The sequence below is a fragment of the Chiloscyllium punctatum genome, chromosome 7, assembly GCF_047496795.1.
Source record: "Chiloscyllium punctatum isolate Juve2018m chromosome 7, sChiPun1.3, whole genome shotgun sequence".
Classification (NCBI taxonomy): domain Eukaryota; kingdom Metazoa; phylum Chordata; class Chondrichthyes; order Orectolobiformes; family Hemiscylliidae; genus Chiloscyllium; species Chiloscyllium punctatum.
This window is the reverse complement of record NC_092745.1, coordinates 67,046,653-67,065,738: the sequence shown is the minus strand read 5'-3', so window position 1 is coordinate 67,065,738 and position 19,086 is coordinate 67,046,653. Positions and strand designations below refer to the sequence as shown.

The 19,086-nt window shown below is 40.6% G+C and overlaps 1 protein-coding gene across 2 annotated transcripts in view; it reads right to left on the bottom strand.

Moving 5' to 3' along the window:
- The window catches only part of LOC140479765 (potassium channel subfamily T member 2), a 723,557-nt gene that overhangs the window by 286,544 nt on the left and 417,927 nt on the right, over positions 1-19,086 (bottom strand). The window contains exons 21-23 of one of the 2 annotated variants that reach the window (XM_072573900.1): positions 18,781-18,886; positions 16,456-16,628; positions 4,217-4,288 (exon numbers count right to left, since the gene is read on the bottom strand). In XM_072573900.1, coding sequence (XP_072430001.1) covers positions 4,217-4,288; positions 16,456-16,628; positions 18,781-18,886 — 351 coding nt within the window. The remainder of the gene's footprint in view (positions 1-4,216; positions 4,289-16,455; positions 16,629-18,780; positions 18,887-19,086) is intronic. The other variant, XM_072573901.1, reaches the window with a different exon arrangement.

Genomic DNA, 19,086 nt, shown 5'->3' with positions numbered 1-19,086 from the left:
TCAATTAAATTAATTGCTTTAGCATGAATTTCAACTATTTGCACATTATTATAGCTGTAAAGAGCAATTATCAAGTTAACTCTTGTTCAAACAGAAGTAGCTTTTTTTTCCACAGTGCACTAACTCATAGTTTCTCCTGAACAAGCTTTATGGCCCTGAAAAAAATAATTTCATAAGTAAGAACTTTTATTTTCCCACAGCAACATGTAAACACTGCAAATTTTAAATATACTATAAATATTCTGTGAAGTTTATATTCTGACATTTACCCCATTTCATCTTTAATTCTCTACATCCAGAGATTTTAATTGCTTTCTGTCCAATGATTTAGAAGTGATTTGTACACCCTTCTTTTTTACATCCATTTTGCAGTCTGTGAGAATACTTCAGTATTGATTAGTTGATCAGCATGCCCTCAATGTTGGATGTTACAAATTTTCTATAGAAGGCAACAAACTGACAATGATACTGAAAAAAGGAAGTCCATGCTGCAGCGCTTGCTAAAACTTTGAGGGCAGTTTTCGTTAGCCTCCTTGTCCCTTTGCCACTAGCTGGGAAAACCAAACCATTGTATTAAATCTCTGATAAAAATAGTATTTTTCCTTGTTTCTTCCTGCATATCAATTGATGATTGAAAGTCTAATTTGTCATCCTTGTTTTAACGGAAAACAATGTTAAAACATAGGCTTTTTTTTGCATAAAACACACACTGTACAACAACTAACTCATTAACAACAGTCAAAAACAGCAGAAAGACTCAGTAGGTTAGTCAACATCTGTGGAGAGAGCAGACTGGTTAATGTTTAAGACATGAGCTTGCATAAGGCAAGAAATTTCAACATAACTTGAGACTGTGCAAGCAAAGAGTCAAGTGGATTAGAGTTAATCTGGAGGCACTTGGTCCATGGATCTGATTCTGATGCTTCATGACAAAAGGGAGAACATGGTGGGACAGATTTTAACTATTGTCGCTCCATCAGCACAGCCATGCCTTGCTGAGGCCACAGGTGCCAAAGTGTAACTTTCGCATGCCAGATCAACACAATACCAGGCAACTTCAAGGCTAGAAGGAGATATCAATTGCAGAGGAGTCAGAGATCAAAGGCAGCAGTAGCTGACACAGAAACAGTCATGTCCCCTGGGCCCCGCAAAAATAAGAGCAAAAGACCCTACATTTTTGGTCCACTTCCCTTGAACTGTTGGGTAGTGATGGACAGAGAGTTACAATGTATTTCAGATCAGTTGGCCCCTCAAATAGCAGTGACCATTGTGTACATCATTGGACCTCAATTTCCTTATCATCTGAAACAGTCGGGCTTTTTAAATAAGTTAGCAGCCAGCTCAAAGTAGCACTGGGTCACTATAAGTCCATCCCTTTCATTTTCATGGCATTAATACCCCAGTTCCACTCAACGGAGCCAGCAAAGATTTTGCCCGGTAACTTAGAGCATTACAGAAGCAATGTCACTATCAATTCACTTTTTGTAATACTATTACTGTTCTTTGAATTTATGTTTAGTGAAGTCTAAGGATGTAACATCTGCAGACCATGCAAAAAGTATTGAAAGGGAAGCTTGAAAATCAACAATGGCCAGAGGTCCTTGTACATTGTCCCCAAAGTGTTGTTGAGAATACATAAAACAAATCGATGCTCAAGTGAAATCGCAGTTTTAGGAAACATAACTCGTCTACACCAGATAATGTAAAATTTAAGTCCGCAGAACTCTCTATAGCTTAACAAATTAAATACCAATTATAGAAACACACTGGAGGATTCGTAATTCATAACTGGAAATCAATCATTCTAACAAAATGTGGTGTTTAAAAGTCAAGAAATAACCTAGGAATTGGATTTTTCCTAAATTTGTGTAGTATGTAATCCAGCCTGTATAAACTCTCATTTTAAAAGCTTGATTCATCTAGGCAGCGATCTGTTCTGTGGGCCACTTATCAGTTATTTCTCCACTGTTGGCCTTTCCTGCATTGCTCAACTTCTGGCACAAGAGATCAATCCAAAATCACTGGAAAAAACCCAACTTTTTTTATGGCTGGGAAAATTAGCCTTAAGCTTAAAATCTATTTGTTTTGCCACTTATTGTCAGTCTCAAAAAATTGCAGGTTAGTCATGCTTTGGTTTTAAAGAGAAGATTTGATGTCTTATTTTACATAAATAAGCAGGAAAATGACAACCAGTGGGCCAGGCATCACCAGTGGAGCAGCAATTCCGTAATGAAGATGCTCAATTGATAATCATCCACTTATCAACTTCCAAGTCATTTATATTTTGGAAAGTTGGCTTTTACTGGGTGTCCTGTGCTGATAAGAAACCACACGTCTATCACTGAACCAAAAGCTTTTGATAAGAAATACAGTATTCAGCAATGCTTTTTCCAGCTGCTCTTTTGTGATGCCCTGAACTGCATAGGTTGGAAAGCAACAGCCCTGAACCTGCTTCAATGTAATGTGTTAGGTCTACCAATTGCCAAATGTTGGGCAACAGAGTGATATACAGGGGCTACAACTTGTGTCACTGGATATAACCTCCAAAGCAATAAATACAGGCAATGATGTGGTAGAGAGCTTTGATTCCAAAATTTATGTGTACGTGTGTGTGTACATGTGGGTGTGTTTGTGTGTGTGTGTATTTACATGTGAGTATGAGTGAGAGAGAGAGAGAGAGAATGAGGGGGAGAGGGAGAGAGGGGAATATATATAGAGAGAGAGAAACAGCGAGTGTGTACATGTGGGGGTTGGATATGGGTATAAGTGAAAGGTAAAGGTCAAATGGGACCAAAAAAAAACTAAATGCAGTGCCTTCATTTCTTTTTTCTTCACTCATACAATATTGGCATCTCTGGCTGGGCCTGCATTTATTGTCTGTCCCTAGTTGTCCCAGAGAAGGTGTCGGTTGCTATTAGGGAGGAAATTTGACATGGCTGTTTATGCCATTGTCATTTCTGTTGCCTAAGTCGATGCCAGGTGATTCGCCCAGTTTTATTTCTTTTTTTCAGACTTTGTAGTGATCGTTACAAGTGTGTAGTTGCTAGGTCATTTCAGAAGATCGTTATGAGTAGAGCTAACTTTGTTGTGGGGCTGGTGTCACATGTAGGCCAGACCAGGTAAGGATGGCAGATTTCCTTCCCCAAAGGACATGAATGAACCAGCTGTTTTTTTCTGACCATGTGCAATGATTTTATGATCATCATTATACTCTTGATTCAAGATATTTTCTTGAACTAAATTCCATGATTTGCCATGGCTGGATTCAAACCTGGGTCCCCAGAACATTACCTGAGTCTGTAGATAAATAGTCTAGTGGTAAAACTAGGCCATTGCCTCCCCATTACTAAATAAAAAAGTAAATGTTGGAAATCATTAATAAAAACAGTGAAAGCTGCAAATCTTCAGATTTATCTTACTTTATATCAAGTTAAATGTTTGAATTCACATCACACGTTGCCCTTAAACTTCAGTTTCTGGAGGATGTTTCTAGAAGATTACTTGTTAGAACATTTGCCCTAGCTATTGTCCATATTAAAATAATATGTTGTTATTATTACAGCATGGGTCAGATTGACAGTAAGATTTACCTTTGTGATCTTGAACTGATATTATCCATTGCTAGCTGCACCCAAAGTAAAGGTGTTGATTTTTCACCACAGTGTGGCTTGTTACAGATTACTAATCCATATTGAATGTTGTCAGGTTTGGTGCAGTGACCTCTCACTCATGTATTATGGCACTGAGTTGACAAAGTGTTCCTTCTATTTGAGCTGACCTGCATTTCAACTCTCAGCTCACAACCGGAAAGACAAATTTGTCAACTAATTCTGAGAGCATGAACTTTTCATAATATTTATTATCTGGGATCAATTCCCTAAAGTCCTGAACACTCACTACTTGTTAGACAAAAGCAGCGATGGGCTATCATCAAGCACAGCATCCCTGAGAGTGAAGACTGAATGTGGTCCAGTTGTGTTTTTAGTGCAGTAGTCAAGAATACATATACAAAAGGTAATGCACAAACACTGAACAAAAACACACAGATGTACATGCAGCTCATGCAACAAAGTACTAATCTACTTTTGCCACATAAGACTTTTGGGGAAAAAAAATAATAAACAGAAAACTCATGCTAAAAATAGTAACGATTACTGTGCACAGATTACACAAAGCTTTTATCATTTTGTCAGCCATGCCTCAAAGTCTTACATACTTGTCAATAGAGCCAACCATGTAGTAAACCATTGGAAACCAGCAGATTGCTTCCAGAAAATGTACATCTGGCCTGGAGGGAAAGCCATAATTTAGAGACTGTGCTTTACATACATTGTAACTGTGAAACAAGCATTTCTGCAAGGATGTAAGTGAAGAGAAGTTTGAACACACAAAGACTGCCTAAAGCTAAAATGATATTTGCACAGATTTTTATAACGAAAACACTTTGTACTTTTTAAAAGATAATCAGCTTCTGAAGAATGTATTTTTCAAAAATGTTCAGATCCTTCTTGCCTCAATGTTTTATTGTCCCCTTAACATAAACGAGGCTGCCCGAAAGCAATGGACACAGCGCGATGGTCACAGTAGATCAAATATGGCCAATGCAATGTTGCAAATGGATGCCATGTGAAAATAATTTACAAGTCACGTATTTTTATTGTGCTTACAATATAAACATCACCGTGGAATGGAATTTCCTCAAAATCTTTGTCATAATTATTTTGTATGAACAGCATTATGCTTTAAAAATAGTCATGTGTGTAATTTAGTTTTATACTGAAGTATTGGTCTGAGCACATTTTCCTGATCTTTAATGTTGATGTGTCCTGTGAAATACGGAACTGAATTTTACCAAAAAGAAATATTATGCAAGGGTCTGAAAGGGTTAATGCTGAGGAGTTCCTTAAATACCACCCACTTTGATGACGCCAAATGGGATTGGTGGCAGGACAGCCAAAGATCTCAAAGGAGTGAGACTCAATGTCTGTGCCTTCCTCATAGTCTCTGTGACAATATACATCACGTCTGTGCAACTTGTACATAACTGTTATCATGCTGTAAACTACACCTTCCTGAAGGCAGGAGGCCGTTTTCTCCTCATTTGTTTACCATTTCTCTCATTTCCCGTATCAGAGTAGATAGGGGTAGGGGAAGGCAGGCGTGTAGACTTCAACCCTGGAAAAACTACCTTATGGTCAGCAATAGTATAGGTAGTGCACAGAACACAAAGAACAATGGTACAGATTGCTCATGCAACATGGTGAGCAGTGATACGGCTCCACTTAGTGACCTCCTCTATTTGGCAGCGGTGGAGGTGTGAGGATTTCTTCAGGCACGACTTTAAGAAGGCTGACAGTCAGCAACTACAAGAGCTGATCACTTGAGATCCCTACAGAAGACCACCTCGTGGTTACATTCAGTCAGCCAGAATCTACGGTTAACAGTAGAGGCATTTCAGACTTGGCACACAGAAGCAAGAAGTGCTCAGAACTCGCTGGAGTTGGAACTGGAGCACAAAACCCTCCAGGACGGTTATAAATTGCATCGATTGCCCCTGGTCCAGGAACAGATGATTACAGAATAATTGGTCAAGGAACGTCGGTCAAAGAGTCATCAGTCATGAGAAACCAGTCAAAGGATAACTGCTCGGAGATTTCATAGGGTTCCCTAGATTCATGGTGGACCCCAACATGAAGGCAGAATATAAATTAATTTTAGCAATATTCAATTAAGAAATTAGGTTCAAACTGTAAGCAAGTTGGAAATCTGTGACTATGCTGGATTAGCAGAAATATTTTCCACTGCTGTCAACAGTAAAGAGAGGTCAGACTGCAAGAATTAGCAACCTTATCAAGAAAACACCAGCAATCCGAATGCCAATGAGCAGTATATTCCTTTTGATTTAATCAATGAACCTTGAACGAATATAATTGAGAGTGTAACCCAACTTTTGATAAGCTTTTGATAAAGTCCCACACAGGAGATTAGTGAGCAAAATTAGGGCGCATGGTATTGGGGGCAAAGTACTAGATTAGATTGAAAATTGGTTGGCTGGTAGGAAACAAAGGGTAGTGATAAACGGCTCCATTTCGGAATGGCAGGCAGTGACCAGTGGGGTACCGCAGGGATCCGTGCTGGGACCGCAGCTTTTTACAATATATGTTAATGATATAGAAAATGGTATCAGCAATAACATTAGCAAATTTGCTGATGATACAAAGCTGGGTGGTAGGGTGAAATGTGATGAGGATGCTGGGAGATTACAGGGTGACCTGGACAAGTTAGGTGAGTGGGCAGATGCAGTTTAATGTGGATAAATGTCTGGTTATCCACTTTGGTGGCAAGTACAGGAAGGCAGATTACTACCTCAATGGAATCAATTTAGGTAAAGGGGCAGTACAGAGAGATCTGGGTGTTCTTGTACACCAGTCAATGAAGGCAAGCATGCAGGTACAGCAGGTAGTGAAGAAGGCTAATAGCATGCTGGCCTTCATAACAAGAGGGATTGAGTGTAGAAGCAAAGAGGTGCTTCTGCAGCTGTACAGGGCCCTGGTGAGACCACACCTGGAGTACTGTGTGCAGTTCTGGTCTCCAAATTTGAGGAAAGACATTCTAGCTATTGAGGGAGTGCAGCGTAGGTTCACGAGGTCAATTCCTGGAATGGCAGGATTGCCTTACACTGAAAGACTGAAGCGACTGGGCTTATATACCCTTGAGTTTAGAAGACTGAGAGGGGATCTGATTGAGACATATAAGACTATGAAAGGATTGGACACTCTGGCAGCAGGAAACATGTTTCCGCTGATGGGTGAGTGCCGAACCAGAGGACACAGCTTAAAAATATGGGGTAGACCATTTAGGACAGAGATGAGGAGAAACTTCTTCACCCGGAGAGTGGTGGCTGTGTGGAATGCTCTGCCCCAGAGGGCAGTGGAGGCCCAGTCTCTGGATTCATTTAAGAAAGAGTTGGATAGAGCTCTCAAAGATAGTGGAATCAAGGGTTATGGAGATAAGGCAGAAAGAGGATACTGATTAGGAATGATCAGCCATGATCATATTGAATGGCAGTGCAGGCTCGAATGGCCTACTCCTGCACCTATTGTCTATTGTCTATTGGGACAGAACGGTTATGCCAGATTTAAGTCTGATGGTAGATGCTGAGGTGATTCAAAAGACAAATTCAGAGGCAGAGTTTAATTTCCTTGACTTCCCAGGAAGAATCCTCAATGACAGTAACAGAGGTCATGGGAAGAAAGGAGGAATCCACAAACTATACAACTGAGGAAGTGGGCCCACTTATTTCACCAGGAGCGCAACCACTGAGGGTGAACGAAAGGGACAAAACCATTCAACAAGTTAAAGAATCAATGCACTTCTGCATTGCCTTACTGGCAGGCTGAGAACAAGAACCTGACTGACACAGATTGAGGACAGGATGGTGTTAGGCTTGGAGATCATGGTGATTTGGCGGGGAAGGGTTGCTATGAGGAATTTAGTCTGGGCATGTTCAACCGGTGATGCACTAGTTTTGAGATTGTCGCTGGAGGTGGGGGATCTCTGTGAATCATGTGGCACCCCTTATGAAGGCACCCCCAGCAACCCACTGAGAGAGCTTTCCTGCATGATGATGACAGCAAGCCCTCCTAATGTGGGCTAATGTCACCTAGCCTGCACACTATGAGCAATCTTGGAAGTGTGGGTGGAAACCGGAGCACCTGGAAGAAACCCACACAGACACGGGGAAAATGTGCAAACTCCATGCAGACGGTCACCTGAGGTTGGAATCGAACCCAGGTCCCCAGTGCTGTGAGGCAGCAGTGTGAACCACTGAGTCACCGTGCTGCCCTGTTCTGGGAGAGGAAGAACAGCAGAAGTGGCAGTAAGTGGAGAGGAAGACACAATGAAATGAAAACTGCCAGTCAAAATCGCCAGTGCAGCAACACACGTGGGAGTTGCCTCCAAGCTGCTCACATTCCACCAGTGCTACTCTGCTGGAAACCTACTTATAAACCTTCAACAGACTAGCGCCAATGGCAGATGAACATCTCATAAGAACTTTCCAGCACTTATGCATTTTGACAGTGAAATCATTTTAACGGACGCTGTGTAGGTTTGAAAAGTGCCCAAGGTCCTGGTTGAAGGTTCAGCTCATTGTTTCTAACCTATTTGTAGATAGAGGAAGACTGGCTATTAACTGACAGCAAGTCCACCTCCTCGTAGTGGTGACCTGATTATAGTAGACTGGGAAGGACATTTGAACTTGGCTACATTTCAATCCCTTTGAAGCAGTGGAGTCACAAGTTGGGACTTTTAAAATACCTGCTTTAAAAATGGGACATTCCGGTTTATTATTTCACCAGCATCTGAAGAAATCCCTTCTGTCTCACTCACATCATCCTTCCCTATTTAATCCCTGCTTCCCTCCCCATCCACCCACACTTGTTCCATACTTCCCTCAGCCCCCATCTAACTCTCCTTCATTTAAACTTCCTCTCTTACCACACCCAGATACCTCCCCTCATCCTTTCCGCCCCTTGATGGTTCAGTCCCCACACTCCAACAAATAAAACTTTGCCCATTCTAGAGGCTTTGGCATTGCCAATGCCCACACTGTCAGAGGCTGGGTGCAGCTCCTCCATGAATAATTCTTTTTCGGAACAACAGAGTAGCCTGCTAAAGAGGATCAGAGTTTGGGTTCCAGTGGAAAGGGAGCGGAGACCTCTTCTATCACCAGGTGCCCCTGTATCACTGAGGGCCCAAGTAGACTAAGTCATTGTCATGTTGTAGACTAATGGGTTAACGTCGCAACAGGTCCGTGGAATCTATGGCAATGGCAAAAGGATGACTACATTACAAAGAGGACAGAAGCAGTGGCAGATTGGAGTTCATGCTGAGTTTGTAATGTATACATTTGGCATAGTCTAAGGAAAAAATAGTTTAAAATAAAGAAGCACACTTCTCATGTTAGATTAGTTCCCACCCCCAGCACCATCACTGTCGAAAATGCCAAGCACACCTGGTTTCATTAGTGACCGGGTCCTGAAGCAGCTTGAGGAACCACCCAGCAACAGAGTTGCTGCAGCCCGTGCAACTTCAGGGGAAACTCCAAGAAAAGCAGAGAAAAGGCAATAAGCAAAACCGTCCATCAACCGGCAAAAGGCGGAGCAGCAGGAAAACCTAGACCAGGGTGCGCTCAATCTTGTGGCTTCCAGACACATTCAAAAATGTGGAGGGACCACCACAAATATGCGTGAAACAGAGGAAGTGATTCACATCAAGGAAAATTCCTCAGGGCTAGCAACACCAAATCACAAACAGATTAGTAATCAGGGTTTTAGACAAAACTCTTTCAGAGTCAAGTAAAAATTGATCTTTTGAGAGCAGAGTTGGAAACAACAAACCCTGTACCAGCCTCATTGCTGGCAGAACGTCCTGTTCTTTCACTTTTAGACTCTTCTCCCTGACCTCCCACTAGACGTTGAACAATCGATAATGGCCCAGCTAAAAGCTAAAAGGCAACCACTCTAGCTCGTCCAATGATAGCTTGTGTCCCACCTGCCCCCGCTGCTCCTCCAATTAGAAATTCTCTTTCTGGAGGAGCAGCAAGAGCTAGTGGAAGGGAATCTGTGATTAGAGGAGTTGGAGTAATGAGCACAGAAGAGATGGAGTCTACAATTGTTGGAGATTTAAGAGCGGGAGAGCTGGAGTCTGTAATCATTATCTGAACCGGGTAAGCAGAAACCGGCTCAGCATCTATACGGCTGAGTGTTATCGGCCTTATAAAAACACAAAAAATAGGAATAGAAGTAGGCCATTCAGCCCCTCAATCCTGTTCTACCATGCAATGGGACTATGCCTGATCTGGTATTCTTCACGTTAAATTTCCTGTCCCTTTCCCCATAACTCTCAATTCCCTACTGATCAAAAACCTTCCCTCTGGGAATGGGCTTGGTGGTGCTAAGAGTCGAAACGTGTGGCACTGGAAAAGCACCTTCAGACATAAGCAGCTCATAATCACATTCCTGATGAAAGGTTTCTGCCTGAAACATCAACTCTCCTGCTCCTCGGATGCTGCCTGACCTGCTGTGCTTTTCCAGCGCCACACTTTTCGACTGACTCTCCAGCATCTGCAGTCCTTGGTGCTAGTAAGATTGGCATGAGGTGGTGCCAGGTGACAGATCTGTTGCCTTCATATTACCATGCCACCTTCCTGGAGCCCAATTAAGCCATTTAATTCGACTGAGAAGTTTCTGAGGAGATTACAGGTGAACCCTAGTGGCCTCCCAGTGAACTCTGGGGTGGGGCTGCCTGATTTATGGGTACACTTTGGACCTCAGAGTCCCCTGTCAACCAAGATTTGTCCCAATTGCAATGGCACCATTGCCTTCAGATACAATGTTAACCCCTACACCAGCCAAGGTATCAAACTGGCCTCTGGTCAGGGAAGGAGAAGACAAAAAAAAACAGGCTTTATTTTTCATGGAAATCTATTTTTGCTGGAACTTGTCTATGAAGGGGCAGGTGGTGAATCAAAGATTTTTGGTATTGAACAGAATGTTGAGAGGGTCTTTGTTAAGAGTAGTTAGCAGGCACCCAGTCCTGAATTCTCTAGGGACCTGCCAACTCCAGATATTGCACAGTGTGAGCCCAGCAAAACACATACAAAAGTGACATAAACAGCTGGCTTTTCTCTGGGGACTTGGGGGGCATTCTTCTAGTTCCCTGCCACAGTTTAGGTGGGAGATCTGTAGGGGGCTCGCTTCTTTAAATAAGAGAACGGGGCGCTGTTTTTCTTGTAAATGTTACATTATTCAAGTGTAAGTTATAACAGTCAAAGCAGAGGACTCTTACAAAAGACAGGTGCTAAAGACAGGAGTACCCAGTTCTGTTCAGAAGGAAGAGCTATTGCTACCTGGCAGGGTTACAGATGCTGTCGATATGGTGTGATGGGAGTCAGCACCTCTTAAAATAACATGCTCAGGCCACTCAAGGAGCAATGAGACAAAACTAACTCGACAAACTAACCATGGTAAACCCAAATTCATAACCAGCAAATGACTGGATTGAGTCATGGCTTGAGTTTATTTTGCAAAATAAGCTGAAACATAGAAAATAGGAGCAGCATAGGCCATTCAGCCCTTCGAATCTGCTTCACCATTCATGATGATCATGACTGACCTTCTACTCAATCCCCTGTTACTGATTTCTCACTATACATTTGACCTGAACATCCTTTACCATCTACCTCTACCATCGAGGAAAAGGTACAGAAGCCTGAACACACGCATCAGCCAGTTTCAAAAGTTACTACCCTTACTATACCCTTAGAATACTAAATGGACTCACAAACCCTAAGCATCCGCCTGTACCTGTGTTTTTGTTTTTGCCGCTGTTTACCTATTATTTACTTCTCTATGCTACTTAACTCTAATGTGGCTGTATTGCTCGCAGGACAAAACTTTTCACTGTGCCTCGGTACACGTGACAATAAATTCAATTCAATCCAATTCAATTCAATTCTTTATCGTCTCTTAGGCCTTAAGAACCATATCTAGCTCCTTCTTGGAAACTGTCAATATTTTGGCCTCAGCTGCTTTTTATGGCAGAGAATTCCACAGTACAACTACCCCCTGGGTGAGAAAGTTTCTCCTCCTCAGCCCAGTCCTAAATGCACTACCGCGTGTCCCAAATGGTGAACATAAAGTCTCCTGCTGATTTTACTCAATCAGTTAATTATTTTGTAACCAGATGTTTTCTAATGAAAATGACCCTCCTTTACTTTGCTGGCTGTTTGAAAATTTCAGTGGATACTCAACAATGAATTTGATATGTGGCAGAACAAAATGCTTTGGTTGTTTACCGTTTTAACAGGACTTCCAACAGGTTTGGATTTGTGTTTCTGTGCTGGTCGTCATGCAATATTAACTACTGTCAGCAGATGGCGATTGTCACCTGTTTGCTGAAGAAATGAAGGCGAATAGAGATCTATGGGTTTCTTTGCCTGAGTACTGTAAATATCATTTCATCGTGTTTTGGTTTCAGAAATTATAGGATTCCTCAATGTTTTTAAAATAAAAAATCTAGCCAATTTTCTAATAGCTTCACAATTTTTAAAATAAAATTCTGATAAAAGGGTGACAAATCTAGATGTATTTGCACAAAACTGTTTCAGGTGGCAAGGCAAGAGACCAGGCCCATTGCGGATTTCTCTAATAGAAGTGAGGCAGTCAGTGTTCGTCACCATTACCACGCAATATTCCTGGCTATAACTTCTGATGTCCACACTGACATCTCCACAGGGTGTGCAGCTGCAGTCCCAACTGATGAAATCTGCTCAGAAATCTGCACCGTCACCGCACAAACTTAGCTAATGATTTACCATTCCCACTCTGAAGACAGCTAAAAAAGTTAGTCTTTGATCAGACAGGGCAGAACGAGCTTTTAAATGGCTTACGTAGTCACCACTGGTGAAGAAATCCTGTGGGTCAGCAAAACTAGTTTTGCGAATATGGGATCTCAGAGGAAAGTTAGCACTGCAGGTGAAAAACATATTGTTTTGCCTTTCCTTCTTTTATTTGTTTCCATTGATTTCATATGTATGTTACAGTTTTTGTTATTTTGCTCCCTGTGTAATGGTTTAAATGTTATTTATATTTCTTGTTATTTTCTATTATAAATTTCCTACTTTGCTATCTATGCGAATACCTTATTCCAGTCAGTTGTAAAGCATTTCTTGTGTCTGGCCTGCTCAGTGATAGCATTAGTCCCCTTTAAGTATCAGATGACCGAAATTCCTTACTGACAAGAAGCTTGAGGGCCAATCTATGTGATGTCAATAGTGAAAACTGTTCCTGTATCACTCGCTGTTAACAGGGCTGCTCAGGTTTTGAAATGGTTGGTGCCCCCTTTCAGTCAAGATTAAAGAAACCTCTTCCAACAATGTGACTTGTTGATTTAATATTAAAATAATCTGTTTTCTCCACCCCCCACCACCCTACCAGTTGAGAAAGTGAATGGAATATATAATCAAAAATTGAGGCTTGTGGCATTTTCCTCAGAAGCCATGCTGGGTGCTGTGCACTGATTAGTTATCTGCAGTGTGTGAATTGGAGAAATGCATGCAGTAAAGAGAGGGCTGGTTGGATCAGAGTAGATAATCAGGAATATAAAGTAGGCTTGTGTGTGTTGAGATGATTTTAATGCTATAGTGTGTGAACAGGACAATAGAAGTACAGAATAAAAACAATTTCCCTGACACTCCAGGCAAGGACCAAGATTATATTAATAGCAGCATTTTCTAGCTCTGTCCTATCCCTACATTTAAAAAAATAATTTTCATCCAAGACAGAGGAATCAACTTGAGCTGCTACAGTGAGTATATGAATGTTGTCCCATCACAGAGTTCTAATTTCACCATATTCTGTGGCAAAATCTGAACACACTGCAATACTTAAGTCCTCAGTTCCAACATGCGAGGTGAACAGTACAAACACAAAGACATTTAATAAACCTTTCAATTTGGCTGAAATTAGCAAAGCTTTTAAAATGGTTAAGTAGAAAGGATTTGGTAATTAAAGTTATTGCATTTTAACGAAGTGTGGAAAGCTTATTGATTTACTCAAAATCGTCGGCATGCCTGGGATAAGTGGTTCCTTCAGAAATGACATTGTCAGTGATGGCAATGCTCACGGGAAATTGCCAAAAATGTTGCTTGTCAAAAATAAGTGTGGTGTAAGTGTGGGGGCTGTACATAGTGGTGCAGGACTTTCTTACTTCAAAGCCGTCCTCTACACTTAAGACTGAAGACAGGTTTGAGACCATTATCCCTGATACTGCATTATTCAACCTCACTACACTGTCCTGTAAGATAGTGGTGATTCCCAAAAGGTGGGAAAGTAAAATTACAAGTTGGCCTTTCTTTTGAATACTTGAGAATCAAATGCAGAAGACATCGGCATCCAAGGTCACCTACATACACTTTTAGATGGGGAATGGCATATACCGTGGACTGTTCAAAGAAAACAGCAGGAAAGAAAAATTCAAAATGAATCCTTCCCCAAAACAGAGTAAAAACATAGTTCTCATTTTCATTGTTTTGTCAAAGACCAATTTTATTCAACATAGAAAATTTAACCTCATTATAACTGGAAGATTAAACAATCAGTTGTTTGCATCAGTAGGAATTTATGTATGCATACTTTACCTAAACATTTACTTTAGTTTAAAATTGGCAATTGTCTGTCAGAACAGCTCTACCAAGTTACATTACTCAAGATACAAGTTGTTTTCATAAGTACTCTGTAAGTAGACAAACACTCAAAACCAATGTAGTATTTTCTGCAGTTGTTCCATGAACTGCATCTCATGAAGCCAGGGCCAAGATGAATTTGGATGGGGAATGGGATGGAGACGGCTCTAATACTGGGACCACTGGAATCTGCCAACAAAGTACCCAATGAGTAACGTTTTTTTGGGTTGGGAAGTAGAGATGATTTTCCAGGGTTCAGAGAAAGAATTGTGAATCTCCTCAAGGCCAGACAGCTCAGCATGGGGGCCAGACAATTACCAAAGCAACAGAGACCTGTTTGGTACCCCTAGCACACCAGTAAAACATCTGGGCCTCGAAGTTCACTGTAATTCCTAGAAATTGCATTTAGTCTCCACAGTATGCACAGTATACCTTGGATAGGGGATTTCACAAAACAAATCATGCTAAATTTATTCTTCAGATTCCAAAATTATCTCAGGCTGGAATGGCTCATGAGTTATGTTCCACTGAGTGCCAGTTTTCATCATATTTAGAACTCAATAGGCAAGCTGTCAACATCTAAAGTAATACATGTCACATTGGCTCAATAAAATTGACACGTAATGACCATCTCCAACAGGAAGGAGTTGATTGAACATCGCAGCACCATTGCGAATCGCCCAGCATCAAACATCCTTGGGATTTAAACTGACCAGAAACATAAATAATGTGGCTCCAAAAACATTTCAAAACTTCTCAATTCTATGCAAGTAACACATCCTGAGTTAAGAAACCTGTTGCCATCTAAAAGCCACAAAGATCCCAGATGCCTGGATGAGTGCAGTTCTAACACTCGAGAGATCACCCAGCACAAAGCAAATATTTAATTCGCAACACATCCTTCACCTCAAACATTAATATTTCAACATCAGAATACAGAAGCTGCAGTCTGCCCCAGCTCCAATAACCTAATTCATCATGGATCCTTCAGCCAAGCCTTCCAAACACACCCATGAGAACAAAAGCAATAAATGCAAAGGAAACAGCACCAATTGAAAGTCAGTCACCATGCTGACTTGAAAAAATATTGCTGCGTCTTCGCTGTCATTAGGTCAAAGTCCTAGAACTCTCTAGCCTACAAGATGTTAGTGTATCTACACCACATGTCCTGCACTGCTCAATTATCATTACCTTCTCAAGGATAATTAGGATTGGGCAATAAATAAAAACAGAAAATGCCAGAAATGCTCTCCAAGTTAAGCAGCATCTGTGGAGATAGAAACCATTGAATGTTTTCAGATGACAGGGTTATTGACCTGAAATGTCAATGGTGTTTCTGTCCAAAGGCACTGTTGTACCTCCTGAGAAATTCCAGCATTTTCTGGTTTTATCCAGCATCTGCAGTATTTTACATTTGTATTTGGGCAATGAAATGCTGGTCACACTCCAACCAAACAAATGAAAAGATATGAACAACAATTATGCATATATAAATGACTGAACAGTTTTGAACACTCCTGCTGTAATCCTCGTCCATATTTATGGTAACTTTGTACTTAACTGTCCCAATATTCTTTTGTCTAATCTTCCTTCTTCCACTGACATAAAGTATTTGGCTGCCTGTGTTCTAAATTGCACCAAATTTTGTTAACCACACCGCACCCCTCCCCTGCCACCCCTCTCCCCGTGCCCCCACACTGATCTACATTTGTTCCCAATCAAACACCACCTCCATTTGAAAGTTATCCTTGTTTTAAAATCCTTCCATGATCTCATCTCTCTGTATTGTCTCTTCCAACCATGTAGATCTCAATGCTTCTAGAATCTAGAATCTAGAATCTTGTGCATTTTCAATGTGAATCATTCCAGTATTGGTGACTTACATTCTTATCCTCTTTTCCTAAGTCACTCTCTCTATCTCTTGCTCTCTTCCATGAAGGTGTTCCTTAATACCTATCACTTCGATTATGCTTTTGATCATTTTTGTTCAAAATTGCTTGTGGAAAACTGTCAAATTTTATTTGAGAACCAGCTACGAAAACAAAATGGGAAATTTTGTTTTACAAACCGGCAATATAAGTAAAGGTTGTTGCTCTCACTGCTTTTGCAAGCCCATTATATTTTACACATACTTGAAGAAACCCGTTTTACGTGATGAAAGTATGGATGAGTATTGGCAAACCATAAAACAACAAGAAAGGACTTACGGATTATCCAGAAGCAATATTATGGGATTTAACTCTTTCTTTGGTCTGTAGTAAGCTCTAAGAGGAACAATAAAATTGTACAATCCATTTCCAGCTGTTTCTGCTGAAACAATGATTAGCTTGTTCCTGAAACCATATGCTTTTGCATCTTCATTGTAATTATGTTGGCACCCCTGCGGAGCAAAAGAATTAAATTTACTCACTTCAGTTTTCAAACAAGTAGATACTTGAACATGCTTAAAGTCAAATTCATTTTCATCCATTAACATGGATGCCAACTTGATTCTTCCTTTCAAAGAAAATATTTTCATTGAGTTCATCTTTTTAAAATATAAAAAATATTACAGGATGACAAAAAGAAAATGCCTACACGTATTACTAGTTTGTTAGAACTGTTCATTTCTGTCCAAGGTTTGTCCATCAGGCAAACTATGTGTAATTGGGAGTTATTTGAGAGTTTAAAACTGGAGAGCCCATTGCTGGCATAAGGAACCATGAGTGATCTTCATTTATCTTCCATTGGAATGCTTCAAGTTTTGAAAAATTGTCATTCACAAATTATTGAACTGTTTTGCATGTTTAATTACACATGTAGAGGAGATGGTTGGGGAGTAAAGGGTTATCTACGCGTTAATTCTAAATAATAGCTGACCATGTGGGGAAGGAGCGTGTCAAATCAGATGGAAAATTGTGTACACTTAAAGAGACATCCTCTCTTACCATTTCTTCAGTGTAGCTATTCTTAATAAAGGTTTGGCCTACTTTTGACCAACACCACACACCTGATCATACTACAATTGCTTTAAAATTAGGTAATTCTATTTCTTAGAGAGGGTGTGTTTTTAATATGAGAATCCAATAAAGTTTAAAGTTTTCAAATGGGGTTGGAAGCAATAAATTATTACTGTAGATTGTGGTGTATAAGTTGCTTTTGAGGCCTTGAACCTCCAGATTACAGGGTTGTGTAACACTGTGTATACAATATGAACTACTGGCATTGGTGGAGGTGGTCATCATTTCAAAATAACACCAGGGTTTCAAACTGTGATTGTTGCATTGAATCAATTAATTGTAAATGGGCACCTTTAATCACAATCAAAATTTATCAAAAAGGGATTCCACCCATGTTGTTGAAATGACAGAATGTGTTCATGCAGCTGCCTGATAACAAATCACTGGAAACTGCACATATTAGCACAGAAGCCTTTGCTTGTAGTCCCTGAGGAATCAGTATTCTATCATAATAGTCAGCTTTGTCATCCGATAAAGTGACTGTAACAACCAGATTCTGCCCCCGCCACCCTTCACTTCAGCTCTAGACTCAAAATGCTACCTTGCTCTCTCTCCTTGGCTGCTGCTTCACCTGCTCTGATCCACAGCTTTTTTTATTTAGAAGACTGATTCCAGCATCTGCAGTTATTCGTTCCTACAGATGTTGCTGTGGTATTTGTTGCTGGTGACAATATAAACATTCTGCTAACTTTCAGGAAATCATTCAATACAGAGCAGAGCAGTGGCATGACTTTGCTTTTTTGGTGTATTTGTTCTTGGGCCCTTTCTTCAGGGTCGATTCCTCCTTCCATTTTGGCACTAGTATTTTCACCCTGCACCACTGTTCTTTGATAAGTTCGCAAAATCTAGAACGTTTAGCTTTCTACCAGCTCCATTCTTTTTGCTGGTGGAGCCATCCCTGTTTTCTGTCCACCCTGGATGGTCTGCTGTACCTGGGCATACATTAAACTTGCAGGCAGAATGTGGTCAGCACCTTCTGCTTTATCTCACATGTCCACTGATAAGGTGAAAGAAACATGGATTGTTGCGGTGGGAAATTGAGGCTGACTCCTAGTGCAAGCAGAGCAATGTTTAGCAGGAGTGGGGGTGTTGACCCCCTCCCTCTGAATTTCCTTCTTAATTCTGTGTCTTCTAAGTGGACCTCAGAGGTCACTGCATCACAGCAACTTCTGAAACCAGATGTTAATGTATCATTGTACCAATTGTCAAGGCCAGACACAGCTTCTAGGGACTGCTGGAGTAGATACTTATGCCAAATAAGAGTTTTGGAATAAAAAAGTAATCTTATATGTCAGTCTGCCTTTTCTCTACGATCTATGGTATTTTTACCTGCTGCAACGTTGTAGCAATGGTGGATAAAATTATGACGGAAAAGTTGTGTTTTTGACTTTCAAATAGGCAGGTGCTTATGACTTTGCAAATCACTGCACTGAAAATGTTTTTTTAAGAAAAATGTTCCTCCTTCTCAATTCATGAAAGAAATATGCTCCACGATTGTTGAGCACAGTTGAAAAACAAGACTTGATGCCATACCTTATCTAATCTCAGACAGCAAAATGGGACTTTCTCCTGCAGTAGGTGACATAAGGTTGGAGAACTTCCAATATAAGGCGAATTCGGAGGATATCCTTTAACATACCTAAACAAATCAAGTCAAGTCATTTTAAAACTGGGAATCGAAAACAGTTTTAAGCACATCATTAATTTTCCGAGAAATGTGTGTTCATGTGCAAAGTGGGAGTGAATAAACAAAATAGGGATCCCTTTCATCTCCAAACTTTACTGTTTCAGCTTTATACGTATAGCAAAATACTGATACTTAAAATATATATTAGAAAT